This window comes from Melospiza georgiana, chromosome 1 (assembly GCF_028018845.1).
Source record: "Melospiza georgiana isolate bMelGeo1 chromosome 1, bMelGeo1.pri, whole genome shotgun sequence".
NCBI lineage: Eukaryota > Metazoa > Chordata > Aves > Passeriformes > Passerellidae > Melospiza > Melospiza georgiana.
The window spans coordinates 118,347,581-118,370,066 of record NC_080430.1 but is presented as its reverse complement, the minus strand read 5'-3'; the positions used below and the strand labels follow the sequence as shown (position 1 = coordinate 118,370,066).

General features: G+C 41.6%; 2 protein-coding genes across 7 annotated transcripts in view; one reads left to right on the top strand and one right to left on the bottom strand.

Annotated features, from left to right (window-relative positions):
• Window positions 1–8,475, top strand: part of ASPH (aspartate beta-hydroxylase) — a 110,814-nt gene extending 102,339 nt beyond the window's left edge. For all 6 annotated transcript variants that reach the window (XM_058019436.1, XM_058019445.1, XM_058019421.1 and 3 more), the window contains one exon: window positions 5,440–8,475. In XM_058019436.1, coding sequence (XP_057875419.1) covers window positions 5,440–5,590 — 151 coding nt within the window. In that variant the 3' untranslated portion in view covers window positions 5,591–8,475. The remainder of the gene's footprint in view (window positions 1–5,439) is intronic.
• A 4-nt stretch (window positions 8,476–8,479) lies between these two features.
• Window positions 8,480–22,486, bottom strand: part of CLVS1 (clavesin 1) — a 100,776-nt gene continuing 86,769 nt past the window's right edge. Inside the window, exon 6 of the mRNA XM_058019468.1 lies at window positions 8,480–10,919. Within this exon, the coding sequence (XP_057875451.1) occupies window positions 10,832–10,919 (88 nt within the window). The 3' untranslated portion in view covers window positions 8,480–10,831. The remainder of the gene's footprint in view (window positions 10,920–22,486) is intronic.

Below are 22,486 nucleotides of genomic sequence, written 5' to 3'. Positions count from 1 at the left end.
GCTTATACATTTACAATCAGGGCATATACTCCCCTTAGAAAGATGGGAAAATGCTAAGTTTTTTGTATTATATTATTAAGCACAGAAAGAAAAATGTGTGTTAACTATATTGCTTATTGCTTGCAGGCTAAATTTACTGGACTTAAGAGAAGTATTAATATCTGTACATATATTTTGATTAATATATTAATTAATTTAATAGTTTAATATCTGTACATATATTTTGAAATATTCTGCAGCTTCTGAGGGCAGCAAGTGCTAATTTTGAATTCTTTTCAATGTAATAATATAATTAATGGTAGAAATAGAATTAATTTGATATTGAGAAAGGAAATGCTACTCCTGTCTGCATGACTGCAATACATAGCAAAGGAGGGTTTTTTTTAATAACATTTGAAAACAACCACCGCCGGAAATCTTTGGAATTTTTGAGGCTAGAAGTATCCAGCTGTTAATAACAAAAAGTGTTGTTGCTATACTCTCCTGCCAACATGTAGCTTATAATCAGTGTTACAACCTACACTGCCTACATCTAGAAAGTGACAGACTTTTTTTTTTCCAGCATTCCAAGCCAATATCCAAAACAAGTTGGGTGGAGGGAGAGGTAGCTAATTGCCCTAGAGGACTGATACAGAAGCATGGAGTCTTTTCACTTTAAGACATTATTGTGAGTTCAGATTGGTGGTGACTGCATGGCATTACCATTGCGTGGCTGTTCAGTAGCTAGTGAGAACAAAATAGTGGTTTTGCTCTGCTGCCAAGAGAGCAGGTGTCCACAGCTCACCACCTGTTATAGGGCTGGAACCCTTCTTTGTCTTAACCTGGACAGAAGGGATAATCCTGTGGAGAATGAACTTAACAACCTCCTTGGTAGCAACACTCCCTCAAAGTCAAGAGCAGAAAAATGCCTGTTGCTGCAGACAGAACATAGAGCATGTCAGTGTCCAGATTCCAGAACCTGGGTCAGTCTTATGCATCAGACATATTCATTTCACACACAAAGCACTTAAGAGCTGACTCCAACTTCTGCTGAAATGTGTTAAGATCAGTTGCTTACAGCAAGAGCTGTACACTCAGAAACAAGGGTGAGATTTTCCCTGGAAGCACTCACAGTGTGTCTGCTGCTGGCAGTGAAAGGGCTTTTACATATCCTTCCCCTCTGGCAGAGGGGGTGTGTGAACTACTGGCAGAGGGAATGGTGCCAGGAGGAAGACTTAGCCTGAGAAATTTCCCTTCCTTTCCCCGTGGTGCTTCAGAGCAGTGGTAAACTGGTGGTTTCCAATAGGAGAGCTGGCCGGGAGAGGAAGATTAGCATCATGGCTTTTCTGGCCTCCTGTGCTGCTGGTGTCTGCATGAGAGAGAGAACAGAAACAATGAGAATTTTGTGCTTGGTTACCTCTGTGCCAGCCTCTTGGGGGTCTCTGTGGTCATGATGACCCTGAGATGTGTTAGAGAGTCTCTTTTTCCCAGCCCAGCAGCCGAAGACCGAGTCAAGATTCTTCTGTTCTTGTTCTCAAGGTTATTTATTATTTTTTGTCTATAACATTCTTTCTCTGACCCTCCGAGATCTGTCTGACAGGTCGGTTCATGGCACACTGACTGCCTTCAGAGGTGGTGTTATCTTTTATGCTAAAAACTACATGTACATTATTTACAATAAATTTCCAATACCTATCACCTCTGTTAGACAGTTTGTCTCTACCCTAAACCAATCCAAAAGTGCCACCATCACAGCAGAAGATGAAGGCAAGGAAGTAGAAGGAGCAATGCAGGACATGCCCAGATTCCTCCATCTTGCCTCCTGAGCCCCCCATTCTAAAACCCCAAAATTCTACATTTCACCCTGTGATAAACTCACTAACATTCTATCCAAACTCTTGTGGCTTGTACATCTTCATACAAAGTTGGTAATTGTTTTTCCCAAGGGCTAAAATCAAAGGCACAGGTGTTTTTGAATCCATGCCAAGGTCTCCGAGCCCCCTGCCAGGGTCTCGAGTCCTCCAGGGCAGCCAGAGGAATTTCCTGGGTTCCAACACCACCCAGCATGGTTGTTTAGAGGGTTACAATGCAACTCATCATTTGATGGACAGGCAAATAAGCACTGTCTAGTGCTGTGTTTTACTCCATTTGCAGAAGAGCTTTTTGCAGCTGTTTGGAGTTGGTGTGTCTTGCAGTTGAGGGCCTCAAAGATGATCAGAGGGCTGAAGCACCTCTGCTATGAGGAAAGGCTGAGAGACCTGGGGTTGTTTGTCTTTGAGAACAAAAGGGTCCAGAGTGACCTCATGATAGCCTTTAAGTTGAAGGGAGCTTTTAGGAAAGATTGGGACAGTTTGTATCAGATAGGTAGCAACAGGACAAGAGGTAATGTTTTTAAACTAACAGAGGGTCAGTTTAGATTATATTTAAGGGAGAAGTGTTTTATAGAGATGGTGGTGAGACACTGGAACAGGTCACCCACGGGAATTATAGATGTTCCATCCATAGAAACATTCAAGACAGGCCTGGACAGGGCTTTGAGCAACCTGATGGAGTTCAAGATGTCACTGCTCATTGTAGGTTTTGCCTTTAAAGATTCTTTCAACCCAAACTGTTATGGTTCTATGTTTCTTGTTCTGTATAGCATTGATGATTTTAGGTCACTTGGCCATTTTGAAGTCCCAGCTCTGTAAAGTGCAGGGCATAATGCACAAAAGTGGTAGGTAAATAATATCTAGTTATCATAATCCAGCATCTCTATCAAGGAAGGCAACCTTATCTTGAAATGAAGATAGAGCCGTTGTGCAGAAGCCAGTCTGAGATCTCACCTTTAACAGGTGACACTAGAGCTGATATGGAGAATTATCTGGAAACTACCCCAAAGTGGCTCAGCACCAGACTGGAACAATATGGTCCCTGTGTTATGTTACCACTGAGAAGTGTTTCTCACACCATCAGGCTTCTAGAAAATATTTATTTGCATGCTAATGGTGGGGTTTGTAGCCTTTTCAAAAGGGGCTAATAGTCCCGTCAGCTTTATGACTTTTTCTTTGTTGTGCAAAACAGCCGATCCCATTATGATGCAAATTATAGATCCTGGGTTTTAACCTCTGGAGCTACTTCATCTGGGTGCCTGGGTTTTTATTGTCCTTAACTCAGTTGCACTTTCAGGCTATTTAGAGCAGTTCTTTTCAGGCTTGATTTAATTAAAAAAAAAAAAAAAAAGAAGAAAAAAAAAAAGAAAAAAAAACAGAAGCAAAAAAACGAAACTCAAAAACCCCCTAAACCAAGGGAAAACCCAGCTACTCCCCCAACAAGAAAACCAACACTAGATCTCAATTGCTCCAAACAAAGCAAAGCCAAATCCCCCAACCCTCCCCACCAAACACCCCTGGCGCCACCTCCCAAAAAAAACCTACTCAAACCCACCCAAAACCAACCCCCCCAAGAAAACCCCAAAAAATAAACCAACCCCAAAAAACCAAACTAATTATACAGTCCAAAGTCTGCTTGATTTTTTTTTACCACATTATAGCATTGCAAGTGGTTTACTCCCATGGACTTTAATAAAACAAATGTAACTTTAGTGCAGCACCAGTAACTCAGGGTCTGTGTGACATACATTTTCATTACCAGATGACTGATGTGGTAGCAAAAAACCCCACATGTTCATATCTAAAACCTGCAAAAGGCTGTTTATCTGGGCCTTTAAGGCATGTGCAAGTCAGTGTGAAATTTTTTTACTTTGTTATGCTCTCTGGTTTCTCTGCTCTTGTTTAAATTATGTTTAGCTGATTATTTCAATTGATCCTATTTCAATTTCTTTTCAGAACATTACAGCACAACCCCATAAATTTTGATGCTTACTTTTTCCTTTTGCTGAATTATAAATATGGAGATGAATTGGAAGTATGAACCTAGTTTTTGAAAAAGAAAATTGTTTTCCCTGGAAATGAATACAGCTGAATGAGCTTAAGCAGTGCATTTCCATCGTTGATGGCAACACCTTTGTTTCTTGACCATTTTTACTGTTCATAGTGCTTACTTTCCTCTGAGAGCATCCATCCTCTTGGATTGCTTCAGCTCCTGAGGGATCCTGTTAAAAAATTGAGTGTGTGTTCATGGTAGAGGGACTTTACGAAGGAATGTTCCTTTGACCATTGTTACCTTGACTGGTATTCATGCAGTCTCACCTGGAGGTGTATAATCAGGTGTTCAACTTCTCTTCAAAATTATGAATCCAGGTCTCAGCAGGCTGGAGAAGCTGCCAGCTGAAATGTGATGAAGTTCAACAAATGCAAAAGCAAAGCCCTGCAGCTGAAAACAGATAAACACCTTGCAGCTGCAGTGGCTGGGTGATGACTGATGATGAAAACAGCTTTGCAGAAAAGGGCTTAAGGACCCTAGGGGCCAAGTTGAACATGACTTATAATCTTCTTTTGTATTGATGAAGTCTAGCTGTGTACTGGACTGAGTTAGTAAATTTGTAGGAAACACTTTGAGCAGTACAATTTTTTCCTTTCTCTTCTGCATTCAAGACACTGCCTCTGGAGTACAGTATCCAGTTTGGGAGGCTTTAGTACAAAAAAAGTCTCTGATAAACTAGAGGGACTCCAGTGGAGGATGGATAAGATGATTAGGAGGAGAAACTTGACAAACTGGTTTGGAGTCTGGAAACAAGAAGGCCTTAGAGTAGCCTAGATACTTCTTAACTACTAATGGGTGACTGTGAGGAAGACAGAGCCAGACCCTTTTCAGAGAGCTGCAGTTGTAGAATGAGAGGCAATGAACACAAGTGACAGTGAAGGAACTTTTACCTAGGTAAAAGGGAGTTTTCACAAGAGGAGGGTAGAGTGCCCATGGTTGCAGATATCTCAGGCTCTTCACTAGTGGACTTTTTAATATTTCATCTAACCTCAAAGTTGGACCTGACTTTGCAGTGAGTCCTTTTATGAGCATAGGCTTGGACCACACGACCTTCCAAAGGCGTTCTTCTGATTTTTAGAAAAAGCAAATTGATTTAAAGTAATTTCTTTTTGAACCATGTCACCATGTTACTAGTCATTCCCTCAGTTTCCATCACTTATGCACATCACTGATGTATCTGATTAGAAATGAAGAAAAGTGGATTACCACACCAGTACTATACTCACTCAAGTAATTAAAAGTATAATAAATAACATACACCATAAATGTTTAAATGTGTTTGTGAGCATAACTGTGCAGAATGTGGGGGAAGGATCCCTCAATGATATAAAGGTCCATTAGACTAATCTTTCTGTAGTTTCTTTAAGCTCCCATGCTCCAGTCTCTCTGGATTAGGCAGTGAAATCTTGACTATGCAATCTGTTCTGTTTAAATCTTTCTCATATGTCAAAGAGCATCTTCAGAGCAGATCTGTAGCTTACCTGCTCCATGGCCCTTCAAGTACTACACTAAAGTATGTTCTTTTATGTTTTGCAGATACTGGGAAGAAGGGAAAGTTCTTATTTTTGATGACTCCTTTGAACACGAAGTATGGCAGGATGCTGAAAGTTACCGCCTGATATTCATCGTGGATGTGTGGCACCCTGAGTTAACAGCCCAACAGAGACGTACCCTTCCTGCTATTTAGGGGTTTCTTCTGATGGGTGGAGCAGAGGAGTATTAACTCCTTTGGAGTATGAAAATGGGATTAATTTATGCAGCATACAAAGTATACAAGCATTTTAAGGGTAAGAAAAGATAAGGATGACATTCAACAATCAGAGTGGACTTGGTTTAAAAGCAGAAAGAAGCCATGTTTTGTTTCATACTGATACAGCACTGATGTGTATTGTTTTTCTGGCTGCAAGTCTGAAAACACAAGTTTTATCAGCCAAAAAGCAACAGGTCTGGATTTTCAAGCTGAGGAATGTGCAGATGTTTTTGCCATGCCTGTATTTTCTATACAAAACCAGTCGGTCAGTCAGTCACCTGCTTGACTATGTTTAAGCACCTGATTTATGATTTTACATCTAGGGAATACTTCCTGGCCTTCTGTCTGGGAAGCAACATGTAAGATATTTGCAAACATATGCACACAACTGACTTTGAAAATCAGTATGCAGGTGTAATGTTAGCTGCTTTAGGCATAGAACATGTCCCTATGTTATCACTGTAGATAATGTGAATGGATTATATGTGTTTTGTACTTTTTCTACCTGAGTAACTGTATTTTTCTAGCTTAATTATGAACAAATCTTCTGTAATTAACCACTATTTTTTAAAAAGGTGATATATATACAAATGTGTCTCTAGCTATCAGCAGAAGGAAAACACTATATATGAACAAATTTAATTTTTGCCAAGTGTGGCCTTCTTTTGCCTTCCTGGAAATGTAGACAGAAACTTGCATAATAGCTGCCTAGTGAAGCTTTGTTCTTCGAAAACAGAATAGTTCTCTTAGTTAGCAGGTGACCTGCAGTTTGATAATGTGATTTTGGAAAATGCTGAGCAAATCTGACATTTTGAAGTACTTGACCATTCTTAGGATTATATGATGAGCTGCTGTTTCTCCTATCATTACAAAAGCTTCTGGTGTGATATCCTTCACCCACCAAGGGTCTGGGGCCCCTCCTCCCAGGGGTTCCTCCATGGCTGCCCTTGGGTGATCATTCAGCAGAAAAAAAAATGTATGAAGAATTTCTTGTGCTTTGAGCAGAGGGACAAGGTCCAGCTTGGCTTCCTGCCGGAACGCAGAGCAGACAAAGACCTTCAAGTTATTATCTTGTATTAACTTCCATTGCCAGCATCCTACAGAGTGCTAGAGTGATCTTCTAATTGACCTCAAGGCGTTTTCCTTGTCTTGAAATGAATGACATAATGCTGAAGTAGTCTGATCCTGGTACTGTTTACAGTGTACTCTATGTTTGCCATACAGAATTTACAATAGATAAGAAGGCCTATTTTCAAGAAAGAAAACTAGTTAGATGTTTAAGCAGATGGCAGATCTTTTAGGTCTGTACTGTTTAATGGGAGCTGGAGTGTGCAGGACCCACCACTTTTAACTTCTAAGAACACTAACAGGAGAGAGAGAGCAGAGCTTGCGCTGCTGATGTTTGTGGCTGGCTGTTATCTCCTCAGCCACAGCGCCAGCTGGGCGTGGACAGGGGTGCTAGGATGCTCTGGGCATCATTTCTGAGGGTTGTGAGTGACAAACACTAAGCAAGAAGGCACTGAGATGACTTATGCTCTGCAGCTTTGACTTTCTTGTCCAAAAGACATGGAACAGTTTTTGTTTGTGTAGTACTCAGTGGTTTATTACTGCAGAGTCTACATCATGGCATTGGAGTATCGTGACCTGAATGTCACATTTGCTGAAGCAAACTGCAGATAAGAGCTTTGCATTCCCATAAAGTGAATGCTTTTCTGATTCTTGTATTTTACTAGGTCATTAAATCTTCTAATGCCATATAACACATGGTGACTGCACCATAAATTAGTGTGAACAGTTTCTGGAAGTGTGCACTTTAATTTCCTTTTTTGAATATTAAACTGATAAACCTTGTCCATTCAAGAGTCACTTTTAGACAGCAAAGATAATTAGGTTTTAACGTGTTGTCCATATCAAAAATAATGAAATTATACACAATGTACCAGAAAGTAACAGTTCTCAGTAAATAATAATGAAAAACTGTTAAGATTTATAAGTTTCACATAATAGAAAAATGCTTTTGGAGATCATTTGGAGAATCATGCAAAACTGGAAATAAGGTACTTTTTGTGGGGGATAAAAGAGTAAAAATATTTTTTAATATCCCATTAGCTGTCAAGTCAGAGCCTATATTTTATATCTTTTTGAAATGATCAAGCAGTACAAATTATAAGATAATTCTCTAAAATAATGACTGTGTGTAAAAAGAAAAAGACAAGAACTTCTTAAACAAAATTGATGATTTAGGAATATTTTTATTAATGTTGCATTGTAGTTTCTGTAGCTCAAAGTAAATGCTAAAGGAGTGGTAAAAGCTTTGGAGCTTTTTTTTATGAAAATCCATGCCGTCCTTCAGATTGTTTCATTGTTCCTTTTTTAGGCTCATACTTTATCTTGTCCAATTGCAATTGGCAAATAGATAAAATTGGCAAATAGATAAAAGTAATGTCCCCAAGATGTGTGTGTGCCAGAGCAGCACTGTTTATTACATTGTGTAGTGATACATTAGCCATTTAAAAATCTTAAGTGCCTCAAATAAGACAAGGTGTTCCTGCAACACTGAAGGGAATCTATTCTATGCCCACCTGTCAGGGAGCAGAGAGTGGATAATTTTGTTAGGTACAGTTACTGGATTAGCTCTGTATGTGGGGAGAATATATAGAGCACAAATTCTGCAGTGAATTACTGGCATATTGTTTTAGGTGTTCCTGTTTGCCAAGTGATATTCTGTCTTGGAAAGGCTTTTCAACATTGGAAATGCCAAGGGAGGGAGTGAAGTGTTTTTTTTTTCAATGGAAATTCATTGCAATTTGCTGCTTTTTTTTTTTTTTTTGTGTTAGATTTATTTACAGAAGGAAATGGCAGACAAGGGCAATGTAGTTTGTAACACAGTATGTACTCATCACCATGCTCCTCCCTGCCTGTTGTTACCTTGCTTGCACAGAATCTGTGTAAGAGTCTACAGTTAAATGCAGGCTTCAAACAGTTATATACAAGGCATATGTATTTATTCATATCACAGTTAAAGAAAGTAAATCATTTATCCTTTGTGAGGTTTGATCCTCAAGGACTAGATTTCAGTGGTATTTGCACTTCTTGGGCAGGACAAGACCCACTTTAATGAACAGTGATTGTAACAGATCATCACAAAGATTCAATGGCAGTGGGGGTAAGTGTATTAACAGAGAAAAATTGTAAACCAAAGTAATTCTTCCTCAATGCTGCAGTATAATAGCAAATGTCTGTCTTTTTTTGTCTCTTTTGGTTTTTGCTTTCTGCGTTAAGCACGTTCTCTTTGACAAATCCAAATGCCTTTTAGTCTCTGTGAGCCCAGGGAAGGGGAAGGAGCTGCTACCAGGCCTTGGCATCCTTGTTTCCTGTAATAGGTGGTGATGATGTCGGGTGGGGGGGGAATGGAAGAAACCCCAAAGATAAATGGGCTCAGTCATCTTATTTTTATAATGTTCCTGCAAGCTTCTGCTTCCTTTTCTCACTCCTGTGTTGCCTTGCTGGGACCATCCACAGCCTTAAAAGCTGGCTCTCTGTCATGGAGGCCAGGCTTTGTGTCAATGACATGTTGCTGCAGTAAGAGATTAGTCTGAGTGAGGTTATTCTGTACAAAAACTAGGGGGTAAATCCCAGGTGTGTTGATAGAATCTGGCAGGATGTCCTTTCTGCCCTGTGCAGCCATAAAATGTTGTTGTAGATAAAGGCAGTATTTTGTTAGTCCATCTGTTAGAGCTGGCCATGTCCACTTGAACTGTATCATCACTACAGCCTAACACTTGAGAATTCAGTGGATGTTCCAGTGCACATTAAAAACCCTTGTGCCCATTATCATCTCATTTTCTGTGTATGGTTTACCCTGCTACCTTTGATATATTGTTGCCAACTGCTTGTTCTAGTGAATTGTCAATGTATGGCAATTTGATTGAAGATTTAAAGTGTGTACAGTGATTGTAACTGTTTTAAAAAATAAAGTCACTGCACATGCAATTTTATAATGATTGTTCTTTTATTTCTTTAATCTGGTTTCCATTTCAATGAAGGGATGATACTCTTTGCAGCTAGAGCAAACAGAGATAAAACAAGCTGATCTTTGGCATTTCAGTTCTTCTATTCTTCAACATTTCCTTCTAGCAGAAACTTGTACTGGATAATTAATTCTAAGTTTTCCTTTATCATTTTAACCATGGCCTGTATCTGCAATCAGCATACCTTTCTGGCTACACTTTTCCCTGACTGCAGGAGGGAAGGGGGTAAATGGTTCTGCAGGGCTTTCATTTGCTGTTGTGACCTAAAGGAAACAATCTGATTGAATCATTAATCACTGCTGAATTTGTCCAGTGTGTCTCCCTGGAACCACCCCCTTCACACGTGCACACACAAGCACACGCACGTGTCTTATAGGCTCCTGAGTTGCCTGTGGAAATTTGAATCATCATTAAAATCAAGTAATTGCATTTCAAATTGTGTGTGTCTGCTGCTCACACAGCTCATTCCACTTAGCTGGCAGTTTTAGAAGGGCTTCAAAAGTTGAGAACAATTTTTGCTGGATACTGAAATGTGACCCCATATAAGCTGCATGGATGAGGCAGTCACAACGTGTCATGTTGAATGGCTTTATGCTGGCACTGGGGTTCTTTATTAAATGCAAAATCCTTCTGTAAAACTCAGGTACTCTATAGATGCTGATGATTCTGCCCTCTAACCCAGATCACACTTGCTGATTACAGCATAAAGTTTAAATTTGAGATGCTTTTCTTTAAAACTCTCACAACCTTCACTTCTATAAAATGAACATCCCTGATGGAGTCTTCAGAAACACTATGAACACACCCTGGTTTCTTTAAGCAGAGAATGCAGTCCCACCATTTCCAATATTTTAATGTCACAAGTCAAAGAAAAAAAAAAAACAAAAAAACGAAAAAACAGAAATCCAATTCTTTGTGTATGGACAGACTGCTGTGTCAGTAGAAGTTTCTCAGTTCTTGTTCAGCACCAGCCCTGGGGACAGATGGCTGGTGACAGTTGTTACTGGTCAGGAAACACGAAGGACTTGTCATCGAGCGGAACGCGTGTGTGCGTGCGTGTGTCTGAGTGTGGTGTGCTCTGTGGGGTTCTGCCATGGTGGGGTCTGCTCATGGATCTCCCTGGGGCTCCTGAGGGGCTCCTGAGGGCTCAGTCCAGAGCCAGCAGTGGCTGGGTATTCTCACTCTCCCCCTGGTCTTCGTGTTTCAGCGTGCCGGCTTCCACCACGGACTGGGACCTGTGTGCAGAGAAACACACATGATACCAGTGACTGCTGCAGATGCACTCACCTCCCTGGGGTCCCCGTGCTCCTTTTTATGATCTTTGCTTTAGTCCATTCTCATCTTTATGGCTTTTTGCATGAGGAATTCGGGAAACACTCCTTTAAATACAAGCAGGGAAGGGAGTCGTTGAAGATCTCAAATTCTTTCAAAATATTTAGTGCTTACCTACTATCCCTAGTGCTGAACGTGCTCAGCAGCCTAAAGAGCTTCCAGGGCAGAGCTTCCATGAGCTACCCAAGACCAATAAAGAAGACAGGGTTAATATGATGATGAGGGAGCTTCTGGTGTGCCCAGTCCTGCAGTTTATCTCCCTGCCTACACCCTTGAAGTGTAACTTTCTTTAAAATTCATTTCTATCTTCAAGATGGGAAGCATAGTTTATACTTTGTTATTAATGGATTAAAAAATTCCAACACAGGAAAAATGAGTAAGCATTAGATAAAGAGGAGCATCATGATTTCTTGCGGTAACAAAACTGAATGGGAACAAAATTGTGGGAAAATTCAAGACTATTTAATTTTCTGAGGTCTGTGTGCTGTGATGTTTGCTTGCTGAGCTATGGAAGGAGGATCTGAATAATTTATTGTTACAGAGATTTGTTATCCTCCATTTTCTCTGTTTTGGGCTAGGAGTTGCCTCCCAATTTGGAGGAGACAATGAGCTTCAGAGCAAGATCTCTGAGTGAACCTGGTACTTTTAGAAAGGGAACTTTTTCATAAGTGAGGATAGAGTCATCCAGACCAGGCATTCAAATAGTGCATAGTATTGTTATAGAAAGCCAGTTTTCTCATGGTTAGCTTTTAGAATTAGGAGTAGCTGTCATTCCATACATGATGCATTTGTAGTTCCCAATTGTTCATTTATGCTTTAGCTATTTTGTGAGATTAGATGTCACCTCTCTTTTGATAAGAATCCTTAATAAATTACATCCTTTGCTACTGCAAGACTGAATATCATGACTGTGAATTACTTGTATGATAATTATTCCTATTCTTATGCCTGGAGCTTTCATTAAAGCATAATAAAAAATTTTCATTTAAAAAAAATCTCCAAAGAAAGATAACAAAAACTGGATGCTCAATGGGAAGACTTTATGCCATAATTTTCAAAGAAATTATGTTTGCCCAAATGTTTTCACTGCATATTTTTTACAGATATGTGACATGAATAGTGATTTATGGTTGCATTTTAATATAGACAAGCAACTGATTTGGGAGAGTATGCTAAATGGCAATTTACATATTTCTAGTATGAGGCAACAAAAAATAATCATGTGGCTTTCAAACTGTTATGGAATGGATTGAAGTCGCAACATCACCAGGTTTTTATTTTCTTTTTGACTACCAGATTAAATTATTATTAAATAGTATCTGATTAATACTCATCACCAGTGTATGTTTCTATCTGACCCACTGCCTTCAATGGATATAAAAAAGTTGTGTGTCCTTTGTAGCATTTCCCAGCTGCAAGGTGAAAGTTTCTGCTCTAAGTCAACTGTGAAAAATCTGAAAATTTTTCTTTTTGTGATCACTGCTGATCATCTCCACTTTCATCTTATTACACACAAAATTTCTTGCATTCTGTAACAGCAAGATACAGGTTTCTCCACCATAATGGTACTTGGATGCCCACCACCTTGGGAGTAACATAATCCTAAATTCTGTGTTCAGGTGCTATGCTGTTTCTTTTTACACAGAAACAAAAATCCAGAGCATTGAGTGAATGTGTTGTAACCCACCTGACCTCCAAAGCCCAAAAGACAAATAATTCAAATGCTATGCCCAGACCTTCTGAATAATGTGGAGAGGGATCCAACTGAGATTTTTGTATCTACTAAACTCTGCAGCAACAATTTCTTTTTTGTTTCTGCTAAAAGCTGCTTAGATTGCTATCCTAAAATTCTGATATCTGTCTGTAGGGCACAGTCATGGTTTGAACAATCGCTGCTATTTTCTAAGATGCAAAAAAGGATTTGTGTTTGGATTTCCATTTTCCAAATACATCAGGGGTTTCTTTGCTGAAAAGTGTTTCCAGTTTTATTTTTAACTTATTTTTTTATGTAGAAAAATAAAAAAATCAGTCAATTCTGAAAAAGATTCCAAAATAATTTTGTTCACATTCTTCTTACTATGGTAAGTATTAAAAATGTAGATTGTTGGGTTTTGGTGATATGAATCAATGCAACTCACAATCTAATGTAATAACTTACCATGAGATATACATTTCACTGTCCTAAAACATCCTGAATTAATTCTATAGCTTTACTTTATTTAATGATAGAGAAAAGATGATTTGCAGTGTTCTCAGCCACTGCTGCAGAAAGCATTTTCAGCTGACCAGTAAATGTAGAATCCCAGATTGTGCTGAGTTGGAAGGGACCCACGAGGATCATCAAATCCAACTTTTGGCCCTGGAGAGGACCATCTCCAAGAGTCACACCATGTGCCTGAGAGCATTGTCCAAATGCCTTTTGAATCCTGTCAGGCTGGTGCTGTGACCACTTCCCTGGGGAGCCTGTTCCAGTGCCCAATCATACTCTGGGTGAAAAATCTTCTTCTGATATCCAAAATAACATGACTCAGCTTCATGCCCTTTCCTGAGGTTATGTGGCTGGTTAGGAGAATGAAGATATCACTACCTTCCCTTCCACTTCCCCCCATAAGGATGCTACAGACCACAATGAGGTCTCCCCATCTCCTCCAGGCTGAAAAACTAAGTGACCTCAGCTGGTCCTCGTGTGGCTTCCTGTCCTGTCCCTTCACCATCCTCATTCCTCCTTTGAACACTCATTAATAGCTTAATAGCTTTATATTGTGGTACCCAAAACTGCCCCCAGATGAGGCTGCCCCAGCTCAGAGCAGAGCAGGACAATCCCCTCCCTCACCTGGCTGTGATGCTGTGCCTGATGCACCCCAGGACTGGGTTGGCCCTCCTGGCTGCCAGGGCACTGCTGATTCATGTTCAGCTTGCCATCAACCAGGATCTCAGGTCCCTTTCCACAGCATTTGTCTCCAAGCTCTTGTTCCCCACACTGTTCACACAACCAGGGTTACCCCATCCCGAGTGCAGAATCCTTGTTAAATTCCATATGGTTGGTGATTGCCCATCTCTCTAATTTGTCAACCTCTCTCTGCAGGGCCACCTTGCCTTCAAGGCAGTCAGCAGCTCCTCCCATTGATCGTTTTAAGTATTCCTTCCAGTCCTGCATCCACCTCATTAAAGAAGCTGTTGAAGAGCACAGGGCTGAGGATGGAGCCCTGCAGAACCCCACTAGTGACAGATTGCCAGCCTGATGTCACCCCATTCACTGTAACTCTTGGTGCCTGACCCCTGAGCCAGTTCCTCACCCATCACATGGTGTGTTTATCCACCTGAGTATCGGATATTTTGTCAAGAAGGACACTGTAATAGACAGCATCAAAAGCTTTGCTGAATTCCAAAAAGATCTCATTAACTGACTTTCCTAGATCAGCTAGGTGGGTTACTCTGTAGTAGAAGGAAATCTGGTTTGACACACAAGATTTTCTCCTTACCACCATGTTGAATGTGACCAATGACTGCATTATCCTCCGGGTAGTTTTCAGTACTGCCAGAATATTTTTTCTGTGATTCTGCTGGGCACTGAAGGGAGACTAACAGGCCTGAAATTTCCTCCTTCTTGCCCTCCTTGAAAACTGGGACATTTGCCAGCTTTTGGTCAGCTGGGACTTCTCCAGATCACCAAGACCACTCAAAAATGATCTAGAGAGGCATTGCAGTGACATTAGATAACTCTTTGAGGATTTTCAGATGAATCCCATCAGCCCCCATGGATTAGCAGGGATCCAGCTGAAGCAGCAGATCCTGCACAAGTTCAGGGTCAGCTGGGAGTTGATCATTCTCACAGTCATGGTCCTTCAGCTCTGGGCAATGAGATTCTCTGTATTTTTTGGCTCTAGAAATTAATATAAGAAAAATACTGTTTGGAAGAAGCAACCTTTCTGTTGGTTTCATCTGGTTTTTGTGTATCTAGCACACATGTTTAGTTCAAGGAAAGCAGTCACACTCTAGGTATGTGCAAGTTTACACACTATTTAGGGGAGTAATGTATACTGGCTCCAGCACTAAGCCTAGGACTAATAGCACCCCAAGAATGTTTATTTCTCTGCCATTTATAGCACAGAGTGACCATAGATGCCTGATGATGAGATGAATCAAAACACAAGTGACTTATTTTAAAAGTACTGCTCCCTGTTTTAGCTACATTAACATTTTATTCAGAGGACTTCACAACCACATTTCACATTTTTGAGACAACCTGTTCATGGTTCTTGAAAAGGTGTGTGTGTATCTAATTGCACCTTAACCTATTGAAAAATAAATTGTAGTAAGATACCAAAGTACCTTTGCCCTGACTAATCTTTGTAAATTGCAACTATCTTTGCATTCAAAGCACCCTCTTGCACAACAATTTAAGCCATTTTGATTTTAAATGGTAAATAAGCAGTACAAAACTTCCCTTGTTTGGCAAGCAGGAGTTAGGCTTTGGCCCTGTCAATGCAGTGGACACTGCTCTGGTGGTATCCCATGGCCAGCAGTGGTTGTTCATGGCACCAGACAAAGGCATTTCTGTTTTGCTGTCTTTCCATATCAATATTTGGGATGGGGTGGAATAGTAGAACACAAATGAATAATCTCAGTTATACTCAGTGACAGAAGAGGCAACAGGCATAGATAAAAATACAGGAACTTCCAATTTTTACTGGGGAATGTTTAAACACAGAAACAAATTGCTCAGAGTGGTTGTGGAATCTTCATGCTTAGAGATATTCAAAATCCAGATGGACACAATCCTGGACAACTGCTCTAGCTGACCCTGCACTTAGCAGAGGTTTGGGTAGAAGATCTCCAGAGATTTCTTCCTCAACCTTTTTGTGAATCTGTGCCCAGAGAAATACCAACTTTTCTTAACCATCCCAATTCATCTTTCTCTATCCTGACAGGGCAACTATTTTCTTTACAAGTCAATTATGCCTTTGGGGTGTCAGCCTTCACAGTGTGGATGACATTCAGCTGCTAAACATAGATATCTGTGGCCATTTAAGGCACCATAGGGTATCCAAAACAACTGATTAGATAACTGAAGGTTATGGCTCTCGGTGTTATAAAAGACTTGCACAGGATTCATGTTGTCCTGGAGTAACAGATGGAGGCCAAGAGGCCATCATAGTGCCTAAAACCATTTCATTATACTTTGCAGCATGAATGCAGCTACTTTGTCATGTTCAAGAAATGTCCAGATCATTTTGACCTGAGCCAGATATGAACTAATCATCTAAGCAGGAAACAGAAATAGCACTGGCCTTCTCCTGTCAATACATTTTAGTCACTTGTGTTTTGATTCATCTCATTATCAGACATCTATGGTCACTCTGTGCTGTAAATGGCAGAGAAATAAGCATTCTTGGGGTGCTGTTCATCTGATTTGTTCTAAACATATGGTATAAAAATATGATTCATGGTTTACCTGCATTGGAGTCCCTGCTCTGATGCTTTCTCATCTGTTAAAACCAGGAAGAACAGATTTCATGACTTGTAAGGCAATGTTTCCTACATATCACAGCCACAACTGCCTCACACCTTCATTATTCACCTTCACTATATTACCTTCAGTACTCACCAGAAATGTGACACTTGTCCTGTGTGTTCTGCAGCTCTGGAATTATCAGTGGTTATATGTGAATTCAAAACCTTCTGGTTTCCTTCCTTTCTCAGCTAAAAATTCTCAGTAACCAGTATGAAAGATCCTTGGCTGTGGAGAATCTGGTTGACTTAAATTTTAACACAAGTAGACAATTGTTTGTATCACACAGATAGGGTCACTGCCCTCAGCTGGCAGACACTGTGCCTGTCTTTCTTTAACCTGATCCCTGTGGGAGACTTAGCTCCTGTAAGAGTACGTGATCACAGTGAGCTAAATCTGAAGTAATTAAAAGACAAGCCAATGCCCATAGACTTTACTAATCTAGATTCCAAGTCTAGGTAACCTTTCTTACGAGAACAAAATGAAAATGGAAAGAGGAATGAATTCTCAGTCTCACTTCTGAACCCTAGGTACCATTTGAGTGTGGTCCATTTAAAGCGTCAATCAAACCCCCCATGGTTGTTTTACTGCTCAGCAAGAATATTTGGAAGTCTGGAAAATCAACAATACCCAGCTGTTTCTCTAGCAGGCTGGTCATATATTTCAGATGACAGCACTGCATAGGTATGTACATCAATGTCTAAGAGAACAGATGGCTTTATGTGTGTGGCCACTTTTATGCAACTCTCTCCAATTCAGTCAAAAACCATGCAAGAAGACTGGATGCAGACTCCTAGCTGTGCTGTTTTCAGAAGGCTCTTCTTAGAGTAAAGCTGCAGTCCATCAGCTCACAGGAATTGATGTTTGCTGGGTATCAGGTTTGTTTCCCATAAAAAACACAGTACAAAATCCTGGGCTGAGCCAACAGTAAGTGCCAGTGTATCGCAGCATGTTTGTCTTTAGAGGTATCCTCCAATTCTCTGATCCCTCATTATATGCTCTTCTTCACAGGAATGCTGATGTGCTGCAGCCCACAGGAGTGAGGATGTCTTTGTGCTGGGCTTCCTTTCAGGGGGTTTGTGAATGAAAAAGGAGGGTGGCATGTCTTCTTCCCTAAATTCAGGAGGCTTCAAGCTCTCAGAATGACACACTGCAGATCACATTGAGTGACTGTTTTCTACCTCTCGCCTCCCATCTGCTCATTTCACTTAAATTCCATTCAGATTTCACCAGTACCTTAGGGCCGTTCATCTCCCAGTCATTCATTCCCTTTACAGAACATATTTTTTTAAATCACACTAGTGAACATTTATGCTGACAAGGTCTGAGGGATATTTTTCTCTCTGCCTTTCTCCCTCCATCAGACTGTAGAGGTGGGTGTAGCACCTCAGAGTGTTCTGCAACACACCTCACTCAAGTGTATGGCTTCACTGCATGGAAAAAACAAGGATTTCTCCTTGGTATCACAGAAACAGTGGAGATGTATATCTGTGAAGTGATTGTGGCCAAAGGTACCCTTTTGTTATTGAAGGTGCTTGGAAAGGAAATGCTCCCAGGTGGTGTGGGCAGATTTGGCAAGCTCTGCTCAGCAGGGCACAATCGCAATGCAGCAGCCATGGCATGGGGTTCTGTGCCCAGGCCCACAAACACTGCTCAAATCTCTTGCCAAAGCAATTTTACAGCTTCTACACTGGTGTTGGCTCACAGCTGTGCATTAAGACAGCAGAGTATTGTGTCATAGAGACCTGCCCAGAGGAGCAGCTTTGGTACACCAATCTCAGCACTGCAAAGAGATGCAGCAGTACCAATGTCTAGGGGCCCAGGGGCAAGAGCAGTGTGAAAACTCTGGCATTATCTTGCTGCCAAGGCTCTGCCCTCAGGACTGTGGTGCCAAGCTGCTGCACTTCCCTAATGGAAGCTGACTTTGTGGCCACTCTGGGAGCACTGACCATCCCTCTCCCTGGTGGTGAGCACACCCTAGTAAGAGGTCTCACTGAAGAGGCAGCTGCTGCAGAGTGAACTCCAGCACAAAACCCCTGATCCTCCCTGCACACACCAGCTCTTGCCACGTCCCTTGGTACCTGAGAGCTGGCCACAGCTGCTTCTCTCCACACAAACCCTGAGCACAGCTCACTGCAGGGTGTGCACAAAGAGGGATAGGGATAGGGATGGCACTGCACCACATTTGGCTCTAACCATGGCCTGGCTGTCTGAGCACCCAGCCCTGACCTGTCCCTTAGCCCACACTGCCCTGCAAGGATGCAGTGTGTGTCCTTTGGCACTTGCTCTAAAAACAGGTTTCTGATGGGCTAGGAGAAGTTCTCAGCTTATTGCAGACACTCTGAGTTATATAAACATACAGAAATGCTCAAGTGTGTGACACAGCACATACAGTCTCATGCCTTCAGGCCACTGAGACCCAGATGGAACAAGAGCATATGCAGGGCAAATGCAGCCAGACTCCTCTGGCAGGGCCTATCCCTGAGAAATGAGGACAGGAGTTGGTCTGTGCCAGCAGCCTTGGAATTAAGGTGCATATCTCAGTCTTTTTTCTCAGAGTGGATTTGCCCAATATCTCCTTCTCCTAAGTGTTCTGAGTCTCTGTGTCAAGATCTTGCCTCAGTCCAGGGCAGGGGAAAGGCCTGGGTGGGAGCTTTTCCTGGCCATTTCCCTTCTCTGCTATAGACTGACTTTTCCACATGTTTTTTTTTCTCATAGAAGGAATAGCAGCATCTGCTTCAGCAAGGATTTCCTGGAATACCCTTAGTCCTCTGGAATCCAATATGTCACCTATCACAGGGTAAGCCTAGTCACAGGATCAAACAAAGACAACCCTGCAGCAGCAAACACCAATTTACATCAGATTCAACAGAGCTATTATGAAGTGTGCAGAATTTGATATCAAAAAAAAGAAATTCAGGCCAGATAATGAAAAAAATTTCTTCTCACACTTTATGAATATTCACACATGAACACACATGCACTTGTCATGAGCACTCGTGCCTTTCCTGCTTTTCCCCATTTCCTTGCCCACCAAGCTCTCTGTCAAGCCCAACAGCTTCCTTTTCCCAGACAATCCAGTGCTTTACTCCTGCCCCATCTTTCAGTCTGCCATTTCTAGCTCCCTTTCCAGTGACTCCAGTTCTCAGCATCTCAACCAGATCTGCCACTGAGTCATACTCTCTTCACTGCTGTGTGGCAATACCAGGGAGGACAGAACACCAAGAGCAAAGGGGATAAGTCTTTCTACTTCCCCATCATACATCAAAAGTTTCCTGTCCTTCAGAAGAACAGCACTACAGCATGAAAGCAGCCCAGCAGATGTACTATTTAGAGTGGAAAGTCAAGCACCACCACAGCATGAAAAACTAAAATGTAGGTTGTGGGAGCAGCAGTCCCTTGGCCAGGTGTGTGTGGGTGTTGAGACCTGTGCCTTGCACCCTGGCCACAGGAGCACACTCTGTTCTTTCTCAGAGGGCTCTTTCCTCCCTCAGTGCTCAGCACACACTGTGCTGTGCTAGTCAGTGCCTTTACATTCTGCTTTCTTGTGGTAATTCAGCGTGTGGCTCTGTGACACATTTGCTGCATATTAGTCCCAAGCCTGCTCTGAAGACAGCCTTTTTTAATTCCCTCCTGAGCTTTTCTGTGGAGTTTATCAATGCAGTACTTGTGTGCCTCCTAAATGCTCATTTATTTACTGCCATAGCATGACTGTGAGAGTGGGTTTTCTTTTGATTTTTATTTTGCATGGGGAGAGCTGAAACATAGTGAGGTTAGGGTGCAAATGTTCCTCCAATGGGGTGCCCAGTGTTGAAGGTCTGATTTTGCAGAGCCCTCAGCCTTAAGTGGCAGCTTGTGTTTTCAAAGCACATGTCCCATGGATTTCTGATGCAGGCAAGTGCTGAGTATTTCTGGAAATTAGACCCCACAGTCTATAGCTTGGCATGTTGAAAACAAGCAATGTGCAATCTCACAGCCTGTGTGAAATTTGGCTCAAGCTACTTGCCAGGCTGACACAGGGGCTCAGGGGGAGAGGGAGAGCAGGGTCTGCTCCTCAAGGGTTGTACCCAACAGACTGAACCAGGTCTCCACCAGACATTTGTTGCCCACCAAGTGCATGTCCTAGTCCATCTGCTTCCAGTCCTTTGTGCCCACCTCATCTTTCAGTGTCCCTTGTGTCTCCCATCCCAGTGACCCAAGTCTCCAGTACACAGATGGGTTCACCACTAAATCCTCTCCAATTCTCCTGCCAACAGCAGGGAGGATGAAGCTCTGCAAGCAAAAGGTGTCAGTCTTCCAAATCCTGGCTCCATGTCATGGATTGGCCTAGTGCAGAGACAATTGTGATCACAAGTAAAAGTTGTAATTACAAAAGCCCTCTACACCCCACAGCCTAGGCAGGAGATGCACATTGTGGGCATTGAACCATCAACACAAGCTGAACAAGTTTATTTATGTTGGGAGGCTAAGCTAAAGCATGAGGCAATCTGCGGGGCCATTAAATGCTAAAATTAAATATGTTTCTACAGGGCATGTGTGAATTGCCCTTTCAAAGGCTTGTAACTCAGCCAGATGTAGGAGGATTTTTCACAGGACAGCAAAAGACATAAGCAAGTGTAAAACCATTTGTTTTATTAAGTGTCACGTCTCTAATCTAAACTACTAAACTTTTGGCAAATTTATAGCCAGTTGAAGACATAATTTACAGCACAGTATTTTAGGCAGCCTGAACAGCACTGGTTCTGCCATTCTCACCTCTAGCCTGTGTTTGTGCACCCATGCACTGGGAATTGAGTGCTGCAAACAGATGGAATGAACCCACACTGCCAATGCCCCCAGAGAGCAACTGATTTCCTACCTCATCCCAGGGCATCCCCAGTACCAAGCTGCCCATCCCTCCTGCCCTTGGTTCAGCTGTGGCTGCACAACTCACTTGGCTTCTCTCACTACAGGTTCCTGAGGATATTCTGCAACATCTCCCCTGTAGCGTCCCTAGGAGCTGCTGATGTGCCAGATACAGTGGCTGCTTTCCACTTCTTTCTGATGTATTAACTGGATTCTGTTTAAAAGCCATAAATTTTAAAGAGAATATATAACTTTAAACTCTATATTACTAGATAATGCATACATTACACAATATACATGTCCCTAGGACACCTTCTTTACTACCAATCCATGTCTCATTCATCATCTGTGTATGGGGGAAGCACTTCTGCAGAAGCATTCAGAAATTTTCCTTTGTTTGAAATAATTTATAATAAAATAGTGAATGTAAGCTTTATGTTATAGGTCTTGTGTATTATAGAGTTATTTTAGCACAAGTTTTTCCCTTTTGCCCCAACACAAGTAGAAATGCACCCCAGCTACAAGCAGAGCAGCCCAGCTGCCATCCATGGGCAGTGGGAAGTGTTCACACATTTTCATACTGATTTTTATTTGCTGGTATTTTACTACTTGTGCAGTAAATTGGTGCTGACTGTGAACCGGCATAAAACATGACCCATAAAAGCAGAAACATATGGCCAAGGAACATTAAGGTCACACTAAGGATAACAACTAGAAAGGTCTGCCTTGCAGAGCCCAGCTGGGCATATGGAGAAACAAGTCTGAATAAATAAAAACCTTACATAAGTCACCCCCATGAACGGCCCCTTTTGGTTCTAAAACTGTTCCAGTCAGCATTAGTGCGGACCAGTTGTAAAATCCTTTCTGGAAGCAGGATCCCATTTCTGAGAAACAGCAATTAGTTTCAGCAGTGAGTTCATTTGAATATATCAGGGCTTTTGAAAACACACATCAGGAGGCAATAATGGCTAAACCCTCATCTGTACTTTAAAATCCTTTCACTCTAATCTGGGACATAAAAATCCACATGCTGTAACTCAGCATCATGCATTCCAACAGACTTTTCCACTGCATTTTCAAGATGCATAATATGGGGACTTTTGGTGAGTCAGG